General features: G+C 64.6%; 4 protein-coding genes across 13 annotated transcripts in view; 1 reads left to right on the top strand and 3 right to left on the bottom strand.

Annotated features, from left to right (window-relative positions):
- LOC103668749 (mesothelin-like protein) overlaps positions 1 to 269 on the bottom strand; it is a 7,592-nt gene extending 7,323 nt beyond the window's left edge. The window contains exon 1 of the mRNA XM_040634462.1: positions 264 to 269. Coding sequence (XP_040490396.1) covers positions 264 to 269 — 6 coding nt within the window. The remainder of the gene's footprint in view (positions 1 to 263) is intronic.
- Positions 270 to 2,079: 1,810 nt separating this feature from the next.
- On the bottom strand, positions 2,080 to 5,099 carry RPUSD1 (RNA pseudouridine synthase domain containing 1). 6 transcript variants are annotated; one of them, XM_040635595.1, is made up of 6 exons: positions 4,987 to 5,099; positions 4,321 to 4,511; positions 4,095 to 4,218; positions 3,864 to 3,969; positions 3,650 to 3,751; positions 2,080 to 3,223 (listed from the first exon to the last, which is right to left on the bottom strand). In XM_040635595.1, the coding sequence occupies exons 2-6, from the start codon at positions 4,500 to 4,502 to the stop codon at positions 2,937 to 2,939; spliced, it is 801 nt and encodes a 266-aa protein (XP_040491529.1). In that variant the 5' UTR covers positions 4,503 to 4,511; positions 4,987 to 5,099; the 3' UTR covers positions 2,080 to 2,936. The 6 variants fall into 6 exon arrangements, with proteins under 6 accessions (XP_040491529.1, XP_040491526.1, XP_040491527.1 ...); XM_040635592.1 differs by having other exon boundaries at positions 2,080 to 3,207; XM_040635593.1 differs by having other exon boundaries at positions 2,080 to 3,207; positions 3,864 to 3,966.
- A 222-nt stretch (positions 5,100 to 5,321) lies between these two features.
- CHTF18 (chromosome transmission fidelity factor 18) lies at positions 5,322 to 13,932 on the top strand. 5 transcript variants are annotated; one of them, XM_040635590.1, is made up of 22 exons: positions 5,322 to 5,467; positions 5,657 to 5,767; positions 5,933 to 6,083; positions 6,250 to 6,418; positions 6,770 to 6,862; positions 6,947 to 6,999; positions 7,086 to 7,218; positions 7,842 to 8,051; positions 8,565 to 8,662; positions 8,894 to 9,017; positions 9,100 to 9,251; positions 9,439 to 9,532; positions 9,830 to 9,928; positions 10,009 to 10,139; positions 10,321 to 10,492; positions 11,410 to 11,634; positions 11,718 to 11,867; positions 11,945 to 12,075; positions 12,775 to 12,919; positions 13,038 to 13,184; positions 13,493 to 13,550; positions 13,619 to 13,932. In XM_040635590.1, exons 1-22 carry the CDS (start codon positions 5,377 to 5,379, stop codon positions 13,753 to 13,755), a joined length of 2,874 nt encoding a protein of 957 aa, XP_040491524.1. In that variant the 5' UTR covers positions 5,322 to 5,376; the 3' UTR covers positions 13,756 to 13,932. The 5 variants fall into 5 exon arrangements, 4 of the variants coding, with proteins under 4 accessions (XP_040491524.1, XP_040491523.1, XP_040491522.1 ...); XM_040635589.1 differs by having other exon boundaries at positions 5,657 to 5,851; XM_040635588.1 differs by having other exon boundaries at positions 5,657 to 6,083.
- A 58-nt stretch (positions 13,933 to 13,990) lies between these two features.
- On the bottom strand, positions 13,991 to 14,395 carry GNG13 (G protein subunit gamma 13). Its single transcript, XM_008696713.2, has 2 exons — positions 14,288 to 14,395; positions 13,991 to 14,097 (listed from the first exon to the last, which is right to left on the bottom strand). Exons 1-2 carry the CDS (start codon positions 14,383 to 14,385, stop codon positions 13,992 to 13,994), a joined length of 204 nt encoding a protein of 67 aa, XP_008694935.1. The 5' UTR covers positions 14,386 to 14,395; the 3' UTR covers position 13,991.
- Between the last annotated feature and the right edge of the window lie 2,778 nt (positions 14,396 to 17,173).

Below are 17,173 nucleotides of genomic sequence, written 5' to 3'. Positions count from 1 at the left end.
TCGGCTACCCAGCCAGGGCCACACCGAGACTGCCCTGTGCCCCAGCCCCCACTTCTCACCTGAGCACAGGGACCATGTGCTGTGGAGGGAGGCTGCTCCCGGGCCCCGCGGTGGCCGTCTGATGCGGGGGGTGGGGGGGGTGTAGGCCAGGTGCCAGGTGCCGCAGACGCCGGTGACCCAGCCCACCGAGTGTGTCAGCCCCTGCAGCTGAGCACTGGGGCACCGCGGTGGTGCGCGGTCGGGGCTCTTGGGTTCCCGCTCACCTCCATGGCTCACCCAACACCCTGCCTGCCCGGCCACCCACTCCTGCAGTGATGCCTGCCGGGCAGTTGTGTCGGGGAGGGACCAGGGCTGTGTCAGGTGAGGCTGCCATGCCCACCCCTGGGGGCCTCGGCACAGCAGACACCTGCTCTCCAGCCCTGGGGGAGCGCGAGGCTGAGCTCACGGTTGGCAGCCGCCCAGCACACACTCCTTCCCCCTGGAGGATGTGTCTGTGCCCTGAGGATCGGATGTGCCTTCATACGTGTGCGTGTCTGCATCTATGATGCGTGCAGGTGTTTTTGTGCACGCACGTGTGTCTGGGAGCACCCACAACTACATGCAGGTTTGATGCATGTGTTTCCTGCAGGGAATCCAACATGGTAACTGGGTTCAGTGAGGTGCGTGGTGATTTCTGCCCTGTGAGCACACATGTTTGTACACGTGTGCTGGGGGGTAAGAGGGGTGCAGGCACCAGGTCAGTGACCTCAGTGGCAAAGAGCTGTGCCACACGTGCCCCCAGGATGGAGCAGCTCCAAGAGCTGGGGCCTCTGGGGCCGAATGGGAGGTGCCCCAGCTAGGGTGGGGGGGGGCCAGGTGCCTCGGGCTGAGTCCTCGCTCTCCTCATCGCCTGGGAGGGGTGCAACTCCCATTTGGCAGGGCCAGGAGGGTACCGGGCCTTGAACCCTGGGACGCTGGTTTAGCCAGCAGCACAAGTAGGGCTGCACATGCCCAAAGGGCCTGCTTCAGGGCCAAGCAGACACGCTGACCGGGCGGACACGCTGACCCCAGAGGGCTAACAGCTGGAGGACCGCTGCCTAGCCCTGGAACGACCCATCACCATATAGAGCTGTATGTGCTCCTGGCCTCCCGGCAGCACTGGGGGCAGTGCCCCACCAGCACACGTGCCCCTAGGAGCTAGCCTGTCACAGGCCTGCCCCACCTGCAGCGTCTGTCTGGCTTCTCTCGCCTGCCTGAGGAAACGCTCCTTTTGATCCTTGTCCAGGAGACCCTGCTCGATTCCCACAGCTTCCAAACCTTGCCCACTCACAGCTAGGGTGTGTGTTGAAGGGCAGACAGGCAGTGTGCACTCCAGTGTCTGAGCTCCACGGCCTCGGCTGAGGCCGACCTGTACGAAGCAAGGTCTGGATCTGGCCTGTGGATGGTCTCTGGGTCCTGGGGGACTCAAGGCGTCAAGCTGACCTTTCAAGGGGAGAGCAGGGCTGGGGGTGGGGCAACATACATTCCACAGGGTGGGGCCTAGCCCTGTGCACCTTCCTATCCTATCTCCCTACGTTGGGGGCTACCAGTCTGTCTGTCCGCCCTCCAACTTCTCTGCTGTTTGCTCTGTAGGCCCAGCCCATGAGCCCCATCAGGCCAAGGAGTCCAGACCAGTGTCCTCCAGCTGGCCACGCCTGCCCTCTGCTCTCCCCCAGGGCCCACCCCAGCCAGGAGTGCCCACCCTGCAGGGTAGCTGGTGTTCTGATGCTGGAGGGCCCTAAGGAGGACGTGGGGACAATGGCTCTAGGGAGGGACCCTGGTGAGAACAGATGGGCGCTACAATGCTTTTGGCTAGGAGAGCTGGGGATCTCTAGGAACAGGGCTGATCCAATTTCAGTGCTCCACCCAGAGCCCAGCCTTCACACTAGACTGCAGGGTGCTCACTGCATGGCAGGGGAAGGACAGGTCAGCAACCTGAACCACGAGGTCCAGCCTGGCTCCTGCTGAGGGCCCTAGAGCAGAGATCTGCCCAGTGCAGGGAAGACAGCAGGGGTCTGGGGCCCCCAAAAGCTCCCCATCAGATGGATTCATAGTCACTCATGAGGTCAGTCACTGAGTATTTATTCTGAGGCCCCGGAGCTCAGCTGCAACTAGGCCGACGTGGGCACGTCATTCAGGATGGAAGAGATGAGGGCTGGCCACTCTTGCTCCCCAGCTGCAGTCTGAGGACCTGTGGCAGCCTAGGCCCTGTGAGAGGATCGAGGGGCGTGGCTCAGACCCTTCCCCATGTGCCGTGTGGGTGGGGAGGAGGAGGCCCACAAGCAGAGTCTGGTAAAAGCAAAGGCACGAGGCAGCATTGGCTGGGCAGGACGGGTCAGGGTCCACAGGTGGAGAAGACCCAGCCAGGATAGACTGACCCACACAGAAGGTCCGAGAAGAGCAATGAGGAGCACGTGCTCTGAGGCCCGGGGGCCCAGCAAAAGCCTAACTCGAGGCCGGCCCTACTGTTGGCTCTGTCTCTTACAGAGTGACCCTAGGCAAATCTATAAAACAAGGCCCTAGGAAGGAAACTTTGGAGCCAGGAAGGCAGGCCTTGGTTTCCCCTCCCCAGGGAGGGGGGCTCGGAGGGAGGTCCCATCCTCCAAACTGCCGGCAGCCTGGCTCCCCCTGCTGGTCCTGCCAGCCCCTCTCTAGGCCTAACCAGGGCCTCAGGCCCCATCCATAGTGTGGCCATACACAGGGACACCCCTGACTCACGATGGGCCAGGGGCTTTCCCCTGCAGCCCCCATCCCCTCCTGGGCCCAGCCGGCCACTCCCACCCAGCTGCGCTCAGTTGTCAGGCTCCAAGGTCCACTCTGATAGCCACTGCAGGCATGAGGACCGCTGTGCCTCTGTCTCAGGGGGCTTGCTGGGGGGCGTGGGAGTGCTGCAAGGCCCAGGGCTCCCTTCTGTGGGATCAGGGTCTGGAGCAGCCTTCAGGACCTGGACGAGCTGGTCCAGTGACTGCACCAGGGTGTGGGGGCTCCAGCAGGCATCGAGCGCCGGCACGAAGGGATCTGGTGTGCAGGCCTCCACACGCTCGGCGTGAGTGGGGATGCGCAGATAAAAGGCGTGCAGCATCATGCGGAACGGCTGGTCTTCTTGGTCCAGTGCCTGCCCGTACGTCAGGTCCCCCACGACAGGATGGCTGAGGGCACTGCAATGCACACGCAGCTGGTGTGTCCGACCTGTGAGCCAAGGGGACTGGTAGGGTGGGGGTGCCATTCCGTGCCCACCCCGCACTCACTCACATCATCCCTAACCCTATCCCCCGTTGCCCTCTTCAAGCCCCACAAAACTCCTAGAAATGGCACACCCTGTTTTCCGTTACAGACGAGAATGTCAGAGCTTAGAAAAGGAGTCAACCCCGAGGTCACTGCCAGCAGGGGCAAAGCCAGGTGTGCTGGAGAACCCCGCTGGCCTTCCAGGATAGCAAGGCCCAGGACAGGCGGGTGAAAAGAGCAGAGTGGCCCCAGGCTGGTCGCTCTGCCCCTTGCCACCACTTCCTCTCATGGACAACAAAAACACCACAGTACCCTGCATGAAGAGATGCTGGTGCACGTGCGGGGGGGCACCGTTAGCAGACAGCAAGCGGGCCTGGAAAGCTTCCTTCCCTGCCCCGGGACACACCTGTGAGGGGCTGCAGCAGTACTTTGGAGACAGGATCGCCGGCATACAGCCCATGCTCCAGAACCACCAGCTCTGTAAGGCTTGGTTTCGGGTTCTCGCAGCCTGTGCAGAGCAAGATGAGGTGTGAGGGTTGGCTGGACACGCACAGAGCCCGACCCACCTCAGCCCAGCTCCCTCAGGGCCCCCACTGGGTGATGAGTCCTGCCCTCCGTACCCTGAGTGCCCTCGATGCACATGGTGTGAGCCCGACCCTCGGTGCTGTTCCTGCCAATGGCATAGTTGATGGTCATCCGGTTCTCCCGCACGTGTCCCCGCACCTGCTGGGCAGACTCACAAGCTGCTCTCAGGGCCACCCGCCACTGCCGGGGAGCCCGCCTGACACTCACGGTCTGCCAAAGCAGCTGAGGGTTGGAATCCCCTGCCCGGGGGACTGGTCAGGCCTTACCAGAGCCAGATAAGCCTTGGTGACGCGCCGCTCCTTGAAGCACTTGTAAGCGCTGCCCGCTGCCGCCTTGTTCAAGGCCACACAGAGCGCCCCGCTGGTGGAGAAGTCCAACTGGTGGCAGAACCTGACATGGGGCAGGGGGTCAGGGCTGGCGAGACCAGGGGTGGGGGGTGGCCACTTCCTCCCACAGAAGCCGCTGGGGGCGATCAGGGCCGGCCTCTGCTACCTGAACCCATAGTAGGTGTCAGGATCCGCCAACTCAGGAAAGTGGTGGCGCAGCTGCTTCTGGAGGGTCGGAGTCTCGCGCCACATCCTGCTGTCGATACGCAGGTCCCAGTGCTTGTTCACCACCAGGAAGTCCTGGCTCTGGTACACCACGGACAAGTTCTCTATTCGTCCGGGTTCCATGCTGGAGGCCTGCAACGCAGGGCAAGCGCGTGGCGTGGGGGCTCACGGGGAGTCCGGCACTGGCCTCATCAGGGTCCCCAGGGTCGTGGGTGGGAAGCCGCTAACGCGGTGTCAGCCAAGCGCACAGCCCCACGGCGTGTGCACCCGCGAGGTCCCTCTCCACGCCCACCTCTGAGCTCGGACCGTGGGGCTGCCCAAACCGGGAGAAGCAGCCTTGCTCTCCGGCCCACCCCCGCGGACACCCCCGCCCCGCGGGACGGGGCACCAACGCGCCACGGGGGCCTTTTCCTGAGCGGAGTGGCAAGGAGAGGAGCTGCGCGCCCCCCACGGCCAGGGAGCGCCAGGTCAGCCGAGTGAGGGGGGGCCCCCTACGCCCCCTCCCACCACGCAGACACCCCCTCCCCGGTAGCCCCCGCCCCCTGCGTCTGATGGGCGCAGGCCGCCTGCGAACACCTCCCGCGGCCCCGCCCACTCCGGGACCGACCTGTAGCCCGGCCGCGCCGCCCGGGCCCCGCGAGGCCGCTGCCGGGCCCTGGCTCCAGCCCCTCGCCCCCGCGCCTGGCGACCCAGCGACCCCGGAGCCGCGCCTCACAGGGCCCAGCCGGAGCGCGCAGCCCCGCCCGCGCCCCGCCCACGCCACGGACGGGCAGCCGTACGGGCCAACGATGAGCGTGCAGGGCCGACGCACTGGCCGGCCCCGCCCCGGCTGCGCGCGCAGCCCCCTTCCGCCCCACTCTTCCCGTTGGCCAATGGCGAGCGGCGCCGGGCACGCCGGCCAGAGATTGGCGGCGCCGGGACGCTGGGGGCGGGCACGGCGCGCGGCGGCGGCGCGGGAGGTTCGGAGCGGGCGGCTGGTCCGGTGGCAGCGGGCGCCATGGGGGACCCCGAGCTTGAGCTGGGCGCTGCCCAGGACGACTTCCAGAGCCAGTTCGCGGACGAGCTGGAGGTGCTGGCCGAGCTGGAAGGTGGGCGCGGGCCCCGCTGCAGCCCCGTCCCCTGTAGTCCGGGAGGGCTGCCTGGAGGAGGGGAGGAGAACGGGGGCCGCGAGGCTGGAACGAGAAGGGCCCTCCGGGCGCGGTCGTTGGCAGGCCTCTTGCCAGTATGAGGGGACGCGCCGACCTGGCGCAGCAGCTGTCAACTTTCTGTCCTGGCAGGCACGGCGGCTCTGTCACCCTCCAGGGACCCCTGGCCCACGGCGGGCCTGTCCCGGCTGACGTTCGAGGAGGCCGTTGCTGGAGGGGACGCTGCCACTCACTGCTCTCCAGGTGGACCTCCAGGGAACCACAAAGGCAGTGCTAAGAAAAGGCAGCTGGCCGACCACATCTCGAGAGACAGGGCCTTGCCCCCCAGTATGTCCACAGGGGCCCAGGGCACAGGGGCGGAGTGTGAGGCTGGGGAAGAGCCTCTGTTCCTTCCTTCTGCCTCCCCAGCCCCCAGGGTCAAGCGGCTTCGGCTGGAAGTCGTCAAGAAGCTGAACTTCAGGCCCGAGGAGGTGGAAGAGCCGCTCCTTCCTGACTCCCCTGCCGGGGACATCACCCCCCCACCGAGTCCTGAGGTCCCCGCTGAGCTGTGGGGCAAGGGGTGTGTGGCTTGGGGCACAGGTGTCCCAGGGATTGTGGAAGGGCCCTGGATTTCCGGAGGCCTGGGGCGGAGGGTAGGTGGGAGGGATGTATAGTTGAGTGGATCTGGCTTCCTGTGATGGTAGCAGGAGGCGAGAGACCCCAAGACAGTCACTGTCCTTTCCCAGGCCCTTGGATGCTGGTGCTTATGTGGGTCTCCTGCAGGCCTCGCTGGCAGCCCGAAATCCTGTCCTGAGGCGGCCCCCTGTCCTGGAGGACTATGTCAGTGTGACCTCCACGGGTGGCAGCCGGGCTTTTCTGGTCCTTCGAGCTGACCCAGTGGGCACAGGGGTGCAGGTGGGTGCTGTGTGGCCGCAAGGGGAGGTGGGGGGCTCAGTGCTGTCCAGGAGAGTCCTAGACCTCATATCCCCACTGGGACCTTGGGGACCCCTCAGGAAGTTCACCGGGCTTGACTCCCTCTCCCCTTCCCCCTCATATCTCTTTTTTGTCTCTTTTTTTTTCTTCCTTAGAGTTCTTCCCATCCCAGTGTCTTTTTTCCTTGGAATTCTTGGTTAGAGAGGGGGCTTGTCCTGTTGTTGATCTGTTCAATCTGAAAAATGCTCCCTGGGTCCCTGAGCACTGTTGGGAAGGGGTCTGTTGCTGGTTACATTCTGGAAGGTGATGAATGCTGCCCTCACTTCCCTACAGACCCCTTTCCCTGATATCTGGTGGCGAGGCCATGGGCAGCTGGATCTGTTGGGGGTGTCCTTCGTGTCCCTGAAGGAGCAGGTCGACAGTGAGGTGGGGCTTGTTGGGAAGAGAAGGGTGGCTCTGGGGGTCTGCATGTTGGAGCCATCTGGATCCCAACCTCTGGTGTTTGCATAGCGGAGGCAGCAGCTGCTCGAGGAGGCCCATCGGCTCTCAGACACACTTCGCAGGTGACACGGTGGGCCCTTGCACCCCTGACCTTCAGCCTGTAGTCGGGGGGGGTGTGCGGTCCCTCCAAACGCACGGTATTCTCCAGCCTCAGGTCGGAGGAGGTCCAGCCTTTGGCGGCTCCTGAGGAAGAGCTGGCCAGCAACCAAGATGACTCCCAGCACTGCCTCTGGGTGGATGAGTTCGCCCCTCGGTCCTACACGGAGCTGCTTAGTGACGACGTAAGACTTTATTCTTGTTCAAGCATTATGGGCTCTTTTGTTGCCAAAAACGAAAAGTGCAGAATTCAGCTAGCTGTTATGTTGCCAGCTCATGGAGCGTTAGAATGAAAAAGATGGTCTTTTTTTTTTTTTTTTTAAAGATTTTATTTATTTATTTATTTGGGGGAGTGAGATAGCGTGAGCATGGGCAGGGGCAGAGAGAGAAGCAGACTCCCCAATGAGCAGGCAGCCTGATGTGGCCCGATCCCAGAACTCTGCGATCAACTTGAGCCGAAGGGAGACGTTTAACAGCCTGAGCCCCCCAGGTGCCCCGGAAGAGATAGTTCAAGCACCTGGAGTTTCTGTTTCTTTTTCATTCTTATTGAAGCTGATGCTGGGATACTCCTGGGGATGGTGGGGGTTCCTGCAGGGGTCAGTGTTGCAGGGATGGAGTGCCTGGTGTGAACCTCACTCTGTCACTCACTGGCAGGATAACCTCAGGCACTGGTCACTTGTCACTGGTCACTTAGCTCTGGCCTCCTTGTATGTTGTCTGGGGCTCACGAAAGCAGGTCGATAGGAAGGGCAGGCAAAGGGAGTCCTGGGTGCTGGTGGTTCCTCCAGGCCGCGCTTCCCTTCCTGCAGTTCACTAACCGCTGCCTCCTCAAGTGGCTGAAGCTGTGGGACCTGGTGGTGTTCGGCCGAGAGAGGCCCGCTAGGAAGCCAAGGCCCAGTGCGGAGCTGACCCGGGGCGGCAAGGAGGCCCCAGGCTCCAGCAAATGGAAAAGCCACGAGCAGGTGCTGGAGGACATGCTAGAGGCTGAGCTGGACGCGAGCCGGCGGCCCCGGCAGAAGGTGAGCCCCAGATGGCTGTGCCACGGCCATGTCTGAGCCCAGGGGATGTGCTGCCGGGCAGCCTCTCGGGGCCCCGTGGCACATATAGTGCCCCCGCAGCTGGGGCGTTACAGTGTCAGCGTGTTGCTGGGGAATGTCAGTGCTGTGCATTGGACTCTGAGTCTGTTCTGATGACTCGGGTAAGGTGTGTCTCTCTGGAGGGTTCTGGTCCTTCCCAGGATGCTTACGGTGACGGTGGTTTCTGGGGGTCCGTCGTGCCAGGAATAGCTGTGCCTGTCAGATCTCGTTGCTTGTGTCACGTAGGACTTTGTCTGGTTCTGACATGTCATGCATGAAGCACAAGCATGTGGGGTCTGCTCTTGTTCGGTCACCACGGTGGGGTCCCTCATCCCTGCATCCCTCAGTAGCAGGTCTCATGGGACAGGGTTTTCAGCCTTGAGGTCAGGCGGGGTGGGGGTCCCCAGAGCAGTAACAGGTAGTAGCAGGTGTGTATCTGCGTTGTCTTGGCTGCAGGTGGCGCTGCTGTGTGGGCCCCCGGGGCTTGGCAAGACCACCCTGGCTCATGTGATTGCGCGTCATGCTGGGTACTGCGTGGTGGAGATGAATGCAAGGTGAGTGGCAGGGAGGCCAGCCTCTGTCCTGACTCAGCCCTGAGACCCCAGTGGGTTGGAGGTGGGGATGGTGGAGTGGAGTTCTTGCTTTCTCAGGTCATGCTGGGGTGGTAGCCTGGAGGTGTAGGCGTGGTGGCTCAGCCCTGGAGACTGCCTCTCAGGGACCTTGGTTGCTGTCTTGGCCGCGGCCACGCTGCCCTGACGGCTCTACCCCTGGCCTCATGGTTCCAGTGATGACCGCAGCCCTGAGGCCTTCCGCACGTGCATTGAGGCGGCCACGCAGATGGAGTCGGTGCTGGGTGCTGGCGGGAAGCCCAACTGCCTGGTCATCGATGAGATCGACGGGGCCCCTGTGGTGGGCCTCCTGGGTGCCCTAGTGGGTGGGCAGGTGGGTGGGCAACGGCTAGGGCTCACTGTGTCCTTTTTGCATTCCCTAGGCTGCCATCAATGTTCTTTTGAGCATCCTGGACCGCAAGGGCCCACAGCATGCAGAGTCAGGGGGTCCGATTGTTCCCACAAGTGGGGGACGGCGGCACCGGGCCGAGGGGGGGCTCTTGATGAGGCCAATCATCTGCATCTGCAATGACCAGTGAGTGGGGGGGAGCAGAGCTTTGCACAGGGAGGGTCGTGGTGGTGGGGCCTCCACAGGAGGGCAGAGGGCCCCTGGGAGGGTGTCCCCCCAACCCTACCTGGCTGCCTCTGCCTGCTGGGCTGAGGCACACATCCTGATGTCCCCGGCCGGGTGGCGTGGTGTGCACGTGCCCGTCCCCCTGCAGGTTTGTGCCCTCCCTGAGGCAGCTGAGACAGCAAGCCTTCCTGCTCCACTTCCCGCCCATACTGTCTTCGAGGCTCACGCAGCGGCTGCAGGAGGTCTGTGAGGGCTGGGGCGGGGGACACGTGACTGGGGGCTGCGGAGTTGGGGGATGTGTCCCCTGTCCCTGCCCCTGCATGTCTCCCTCTCTCTTGCCATCCCCTCTCCCATCCAGGGCCCCATCCCCCGGCTGGCCCCAGGATGTGGGGGCGGCTGGACCCGTTTGCTCTTTGGCAGTAGATGGTTCAATGCAGGGACCAAGGCTGGTCCGCGGGGATCATTTGTGTTCTAGGGAAGAGGGGCTCTCAGAGAGGGTTTCTGGGGGAGCAGCCGCCCACCCTCCCGCCTCCCTGCAGATCTCCGTGCGACAGGGCATGCGGGCCGACCCGGGAGCGCTGGCAGCTCTCTGTGAGAAGACGGACAATGACATCCGTGCCTGCATCAACACCCTGCAGGTGCGCAGGTGCGTCGGGGGCTGCTGCTGGGGTGCGACGGGGCTCAGCCGCCTCTCATCAGCCCCTGCCCCCCTGTCCAGTTTCTTCATGGGCGGGGCCGGCGGCAGCTGAGTGTGTGGGCTGTGCAGACCACCCGAGTCGGTCTCAAGGACCAGCGCAAGGGGCTCTTCTCCGTGTGGCAGGAGGTGTTCCAGCTACCCCGAGCCCAGAGGTAAGCGGGCAGGCCAGTCCCGCCTCCAGCGACAGGCGCAGTGCCGCACGGGCCCCGGGGTGCTCTTCGGGACCTCCAGAGCATCGTCTGTGTGCAGACGTCGGGGCCGCTTCGGGGAGCAGGGCACCACGAGGGGGTTGAAGAGGCAGGTCCCCATTGCAGCCTTGGCACCCCTCTGCAGGCAACGCTGGGGCCAGGAGCCGGCCCCGCCCCCACACATGCTCCTGCTCAGTGATGGGCACCTGGGTCTGGGGCCCCGCACTGCTGAGGCGGCTTTGACCATGGCTTCCCAGCGGTTCTACCACATCCTGCACGTGGCTGCCTCTGCAGGCGAGCACGAGAAGGTGGTCCAGGTAACCTCGCACCATCATGAATGTTTCTGGGGTGCCGGTACGCTAGCCTCTGGCTGCGTCCTGTGCCCAGAGAGCGGGAGACGCTTCAGACGGTGTCAGGCTCAAGGAGAAACGGGGTGGGAGCACGGGGTTGCGGACACAGGGCATCAGGGAGCTCTCTCAGAGATGATGGCCAGCAGGCACAGGGGCCCGGGAGGAGGGACTAGCTGGTGCTGGGGGCGGCGGGGTGGTGGCCAGCGTGGGCTGGCAGGGAGGGGAGGTGGGCTGGGTGTGTGGTGGGGGAGTCCTCTGACTCAGGGGGTCACTCTGGTTGCTGGTCGGGACGCACGTGAGTGGGGCTGGAGCGGCTGGACAGCCTGAGTCAGTGCGTGGGAGGGTCCCCATCCTGGACGTGAGCTGCGGGAACAGGGACATGCGTGGAGCAGGCAGGGCAAAGTTTTGGCTTGAGCAGGTGGCAGAGATGCCCCCCCCACCCCCCCAACCCCCCGGGAAGCCTGGCCTAAGCTGGCTCCCTGACTAAGCAGCTTTGGATTAGTGGCTGTGGGTCTGAGTAAATCTGGAAGCTATGGGGAGGGTTGTGCTACGCCCCAAGGGGGTGGGAGTGTCACGTGGAACAAGAGCAGGGGATCCGTGTCCTCCGTGCTGGTCCAGAGCTTCCTTTGGGGGGGTGTGGGCACGGGGCCTGTGGGCTCCTTGAGGCAGTCATGGGCGGGGCTTCTTTCCTGTACCTCTCAGGGTTTTGGTCCACACAGTGGGGTGGCAGGCTGGGCCTTCCTGGCTTCTTTGGGGCCCCAGGGCCACTGGCTGGTTTTAGCAGCTGTCCCAGAGAGAGGAGGTGGCGGGGTGCAGGGGTGCTTGTGTGGGGGCTGGCGGCTGAGGCTGGGGGTTCAGCGGCCCACCCGCCTGCTTACCCCCAGGGCCTGTTCGACAACTTCCTGCGCTTGCGGCTGCGGGATTCCAGCCTGGGGACTGTGTGCACGGCCCTTGACTGGCTGGCCTTTGACGACCTGCTGAGCCGCGCTGCCCACCATGGCCAGAGTTTCCAGTTGCTGCGCTACCTGCCCTTCCTGCCGGCAGCCTTCCACCTGCTCTTTGCGTCCAGCCACGTGCCGAGGATTGCTTTCCCCAGCAGCCAGCAGGAGGTGTGTCCCCTGCACCCTGCCCGGGCCTGCGGTCTGGCCCAGGGATCCTAGGTTACCTAGGCCCGCTTCCTCCTCCACCCCAGGCCCAGAACCGGACAAGCCGGACACAGAACCTCATCCAGACGCTGGTGGCGGGCGTCGCACCCACCACCCGCAGTCGAACTGCCCCTCAGGCTCTCGTCCTGGACGGCCTCTGCCTGATTCTGGACATCCTTGCGCCCAAGCTGCGCCCTGTGAGTGCCTCCTCAGAGTGGGGGTGGGGCTGCTGGTGGGGGCAGGCCCTGGCCACGCTCAGCATCCCTGCCCACAGGTGAGCACGCAGCTGTACAGCGCTCGTGAGAAGCAGCAGCTGGCTGGCCTCGTGGGCACCATGCTGGCCTACAGCCTCACCTACCGTCAGGAGCGCCTGCCCGACGGGCAGTACGTCTATAGGCTAGAGCCGTGAGTCTGGGCAGCACCTGGGGCAGGGTGCCAGGGACAGGAGGCTGGGCTCCAGGTGCTCTGGCACTCAGGCCAGGAATCTTGGTGAGGTGTGAGTCTCTCTTTTTCCGTCTTTGGGGCAGTGGTAGGGGGTCCGTTCTAGCTCAGTGCTTGCCCAGATTTGATTGTGAGGTGGGGTGTCTCAACTCAGGCACGGCCCTGGGACCTGAGGCTTACTGCAGAAGCTCTGCCTGCCTCAGTGTCCCCCAGGCGCTGCCCCCAGAGGGCCCTCGAGCTCCCCAGGGCTGCTGCCCCATCCTGAGATGTTCCCCGGGGCCCCGCTGCCCAACAAGGGGACCAGTGCCCATCCCTGTCTGTGCCATTTGCAAGGAGGCAGTAATGGTGGCAGTTCCCGGTGCTCAGCCCTAGCCTGGAGTCTGGGCGCTGCCCTGTCGTCTCGTTTCTTCATTCTGCAGCCCTGGGACGGCTCCCTTCTCATGCCCACAAGCAGTTGGGGAAACTGGCTTGGGGTGGGTCATCCCCTGCTGCTGTGGGGCCCAGGCATTGTATTGCCAGGACTGAGACACACACCGCACCTCCCGCTTTTTGGTGTCCGTCTGCCCGAGAGAGACTTCTTTGGTCGTGTGGTCATCAAGAGAGGCAGGTAGCGCCTGGTGGTGCCTGCGGATGGCGCTCACCTTTGACCCTCCCTGAGAGCAGGAATGTGGAGGAGGTCTGTCGCTTTCCTGAGCTGCCCGCCCGAAAACCCCTCACCTACCAGGCCAAGCAGCTGATTGCCCGCGAGATCGAGATGGAGAAGATGCGGCGGGCAGAGGCCTTGGCGCGGGTTGGGGACAGCCCCCAGGTAAGCCTTCCCTGGGCTCTGGGCCAGAGCCAGGCCTTGGAGGGCAGGCTCGCTGGAAGGGATCTTGTCCCTGGAGTGGCCCTGCCCAGTCAGCCCTCACCACACCTTCTGTCCGCAGGTGGACGGGGTTCCCCCAGGGGCCAAGGCTCCACTGGGGGGTGCCGGGGAGAAAGGCGCACAGCCACCCACCTCACGCAGCCATGAGGAGCAGCGGCTAGAGCGGCGGCTGGAGCGCATCCTGAAGAGAGCGGCCCTGGAGGAAAAGGTGTGAGGGGTGGGGCTGGCTCTCAGCCCCGGGGGGCCTGTCACCTGCCTGTGCTCAGCCTTGGGGGTTCCAGCTTCCCATCTGGGCAAGAGGGGGCTCTGCCGCTTGTGGCGGGAGGAGGCTGCCATGTGGGTGATGAGGGACCGAAGGGATACGTGCTGAGGGGCTCTGCTCCAGCGTGAAGCGGGCCTGAGAAGGGGAGGTGGGCATCTGCTCCTCCCTGGGAGGGGGCCTTGGGCCCTACCCCCAGGGCAGGGAGTGCCCGCCATGGGTCTGTCCTGAGAGCCTGACCAGCCTGCCCCCTTCAGCCTGAGAGGGACTTCTTTGGTCGTGTGGTCATCAAGAGAGCGGCAGCCCTGAATGCAGGTGTGTGGGGCACGGGAGGGCGGGAGGGGCTGGGGCAAGGCAGAGGAGCAACTGTGCGGCCTCCACAGGAGATGCGGCCCCTGAGACCGAGACAGCTGTGTGGCGCATAGGCACGGCGGTGGGCAGGAGTGATGTCTGGTTTCGCTTCAAGGAGGGTGTCTCCAATGCCGTGCGGCGCAGCGTCTGCATCAAGGACCTGCTGTAGCCGGGGCTGCACCCGACACCGTGAGCCCACGCTGGGTACCTCAACCCACGCTGGATGCCCTGGGTCCACATGAGACGCCCCAGGGCCCACGCTTGATGCTGTCGTGTTGCCTTTTCTCCATCAGAAAATGTACAAAAGCACGGATGCTCTCACAAAGTCTTTATAAAAGTCACCCCTTTATAGAGCTGTCCTCCCTACAGAAGCGAGAGCCTGGCTGGGCGCAGGGCGGGGGGACCTCACAGGATGGCACACTTGCCCTTCTCCACCCATGGGTTGTTCTTCATCAGGTCGGGGTTCAGGAACGGATCCTTGGGGATCCCATCCTCGATCCACTTGAGGAGCCTGTGGTCGGGCAGGGTGGGGAGGGTTGAGCAGGGGGGTGCCTGGCTTTGTGGAAGGGCTGCCCGACGGCAAGGTGCAGGGCTGTGTTTCTGGCTCATGCAAACGAATGTAGGGCAGGGAAATGAAATGCACATCCGAGCTGGCCCTGGGTGGGGTGGGGCCGAGGCTCCGTGGGGTCCTGGGCACTTACTCAGGGATGGTCTTGGACGACATCTCCCTCTTGAAGGCTAGCTGGTACTTGAGGCTCTCCACCTCTTTCTTCATCTGGGGCACATCCCACTCCTCCATGGCGTCGGGAGCTTCGGAAGTGGCCAGCCTGGGGCTAGAGGACACAGGAGGAAGCAACAGCCAGGGGGCTGCCAGCCTGCAGTCACCCCCCCAGATGCTTCCTCCCCAGCAGACTGACACCCAGTCTACTGCTTGGGAGGTCCCCAGGGCTGTACCACCCCTTTCCTGGGGGGTCCGCAGAGGCACCCACATAGTCCACAGGGTGCAGGGCCTGGAGCTGAGGCCGCACTAATGAGGCCCCGTGTGCCTGCCCCTCTCTCTTGGGGCTAATTAACTGCAGAGAAAACTTTTTACTCTGAGCTCTGCATCCTCACCTCCCACTCCCATCAGAGCCTTACCACGGCGTGGTCTCTTGGTTGGAGAGAGAAGGGGCAGTGTTTTAGCGATAGCAGGACTAGGCACATAGCACAGATGGGTTCCTGAAAACCCACCCTCCAACTGGGAGGCCCACTTCCCACTCCTGGTTGCAGAGGGGCAATCTAGACCCTCACGTGAGGGGCGGGGTTGTGCCTGGCCTTCATGCGCCTTCCCTCTGCTTTGCATGGGAAAGCCTACCCAGAGGAAATTAATCTTGGGGCCTGGAGGATTTGGCTGCAATTTGCATCTGTAGCCAAGGGGCTGGGGGGAGTAGGTGCTGAGAGTCTTGGGGTCACAGGCTGCACAGCTGGTCTGGGACTTGGAGTGGCTACAGCCTTCTGCTGCCCAGTGTTGCCCCCCACACTGTTCACAAGCCGCTGGGCCCATTTGCTGCTTGTGCACCAGCCTGACAAAGTGGGTTGCTTCCTGCCTCCCCCACCAAAGCCCACTCCAGGGGCCCAGGGAGTCCCTCACTGGCCCCCAGGCCCTGCTCCCCTCAGGGGAGGCTGAGAACCAGGGGACTGGCTTTCTGGACCTTGGGAGGGTGGGCAGGGGGTGACAGGAGTGTGACCCTGCCTGCACCAGCCTGTGGAGGGACTCCAGGCTAGAAGATCTCCATCTTGGGCGGGGGTCAGCCCTGGTCGGCTGGGGACAGAGCAGCCACACTAGGAGTCGTGGGAGGGTCAGTCACGAGCCACGGGTAAGAGCCGTAGGGGAGCAGAGCCGGCCTTTTTTGGGGGGGGGCAGCCAATGGGCATGCGGTTGCTCCCCTCCCAGAGACCCCAAGTTCAGCATCCCCACCCCTGCCCGGGACAGCCACGTGGTTGGGGGCTCTCCGCGGCGGGGGCGGGGGCGGCGGCCCTGCCCGCAGCCCCCACTGCCTGCCCCGCCTGCCCCGCCTGCCCTACCTGCGCGCAGCGCCGCCGGAGCCGGCCGCCCGTCCCGCGCGCCCCGCGACGCCCCCGGCCACGGCGCTCGGCGGGCACTGCGGGCGGCGCGCACGGCGCAGGACGCGGCTTCCCTCCCCTTCGGCCGCCCCGCCCCCGCCCCGCCCGCCCGGAGACCGAGGGGGTCCTCCCCGCCGGTGGGGTCGGGCCTGTTGGGACGCGCAGGACAGCCGCCCTCGGCTACGAGACCAACAGGCAGTGGCATTTGGGGTTAGGATGGTCTGGGTCATCCCAGTGGAACCTGCCAAGTCCCAGAAACCCCGGCCTCGGCTTCCTGCTCTGCACGCGGGGCCAGTTCGTCAGACCTACCTTGGACGGTGCCGGCGAGGGCCGAGTGACAAGGACCAAGTGATGGTGAGTGACAGCGGGGGCCAAGTGAATGAGTGAGCGGGCACACAGGCGGGCAGAGCGCAGGCAGGTGCCCCGCCCACTCCTGCCACCTGGGGCCAGGCCCTGGCACCGCCCCCTCCCCCCTGCCCTCCTCCTGCGGGTTGGGCCTACCCCAGGGACTCAGCCTCGCCCTGCGCGCCCGTCGGCCCCTGCGGGTGGGAGAGGCCGGGATGGCGTGTGGAGTCAGCACTGGCCATGGACAGTGGTGTCCTGCGGTGGTGCTGGCACCACAGACTTTCAGCCGCCTGTGTCCTGACAGGCTGCAGTCCTAGGCCAGGCGAGGGTAACAGGGATGGGGCCAGGACACTAGCCCCCTGGGCCTCAGCAGTGCCCACTGACGGGCCTTGTGGGTGGCCCTGCATTGGAGCTGACCCACCCACAGGTGTGAGCCTGTGCCGCCTGTTCCCAGGCCAGTGGCGGGTGGACTGGGTAGCTGCCCTGAAGGCCGGGTGTGCGTCCACGCTTCAGTTGACCCTGGGCTGGGAATAGCCAGATGTGTTCTGTGCAGGCCCAGGGAGCGTGCTGGGAATGTGCTGCCTTGGGGGGGTGTGCCTGGCTCAGGGGTGCCCAAGCCCAGGCTGAGCAGCTCTGGGGGCTCTGGGGAGGAAGAGGGCGTTCCTCCCTCACCGCAGGCCCGGCCCCTCTCTGCCTGCTCCTCTGCCGGCCCATGGTGGGACCCAGACGCTCACTCTGCGCTCCTCCCCTCAGGGATGGGACCACATCCTGTTCTCCTCAGACCCGATGCCCCCGGTGTGTCTGGCAGCCTGAGCTGCCCAGCTCTCAGGGGAGCTGTGCCCCTGGGGCCACTGGGTGACGCAGGCCCCAGGCTGCATCCCAGGCGGGGAGCCCCCCGGGCAGCAACGGTAGCCTCACAAGGCAGCACGGCCCAGCTTCTCTGGACTAGGCCTTTGGCAGGAGCTCCGGCAGCCTCCTCTGGGCTGGGGGCCTGTGAATGGTCATTGTGTCCTCATCGAGGAGGCAGGACAGGGTGCCCCCTGCCCCTTTGGGCTCCTGAGCCCTCCGTGATGCAATTCTGTGAAACGGGGTCAGCTGTGCCTTCCTGGCTCTTCTCACGCATCAACACCATGACGTGT

This window comes from Ursus maritimus, unplaced genomic scaffold, assembly GCF_017311325.1.
Source record: "Ursus maritimus isolate PB19 unplaced genomic scaffold, ASM1731132v1 scaffold_2, whole genome shotgun sequence".
Taxonomy (NCBI): Eukaryota; Metazoa; Chordata; class Mammalia; order Carnivora; family Ursidae; genus Ursus; species Ursus maritimus.
The sequence above is the reverse complement of the archived record's forward strand: the minus strand, read 5'-3'. Positions and strand labels throughout refer to the sequence as shown.

Bases quoted from the DNA above. Each gene is read 5' to 3' on its own strand.
- RPUSD1 (XM_040635592.1), bottom strand. From the start codon at position 4,502: ATGGAACCCGGACGAATAGAGAACTTGTCCGTGGTGTACCAGAGCCAG. The intron at 3,970-4,094 runs GTAAGGCCTGAC...GAGTCTGCCCAG, and splicing joins CCAAGGCTTATCTGGCTCTG to CAGGTGCGGGGACACGTGCG. The intron at 3,208-3,649 runs GTGTGTCCCGGG...CTTGGCTCACAG, and splicing joins ACTGCTGCAGCCCCTCACAG to GTCGGACACACCAGCTGCGT.
- CHTF18 (XM_040635588.1), top strand. From the start codon at position 5,377: ATGGGGGACCCCGAGCTTGAGCTGGGCGCTGCCCAGGACGACTTCCAG. The intron at 6,863-6,946 runs GTGGGGCTTGTT...GTGTTTGCATAG, and splicing joins AGGAGCAGGTCGACAGTGAG to CGGAGGCAGCAGCTGCTCGA. The intron at 12,076-12,774 runs GTGAGTCTGGGC...CCCTGAGAGCAG, and splicing joins TACGTCTATAGGCTAGAGCC to GAATGTGGAGGAGGTCTGTC.
- GNG13 (XM_008696713.2), bottom strand. From the start codon at position 14,385: ATGGAGGAGTGGGATGTGCCCCAGATGAAGAAAGAGGTGGAGAGCCTC. The intron at 14,098-14,287 runs GTAAGTGCCCAG...GCCCGACCACAG, and splicing joins TCGTCCAAGACCATCCCTGA to GCTCCTCAAGTGGATCGAGG.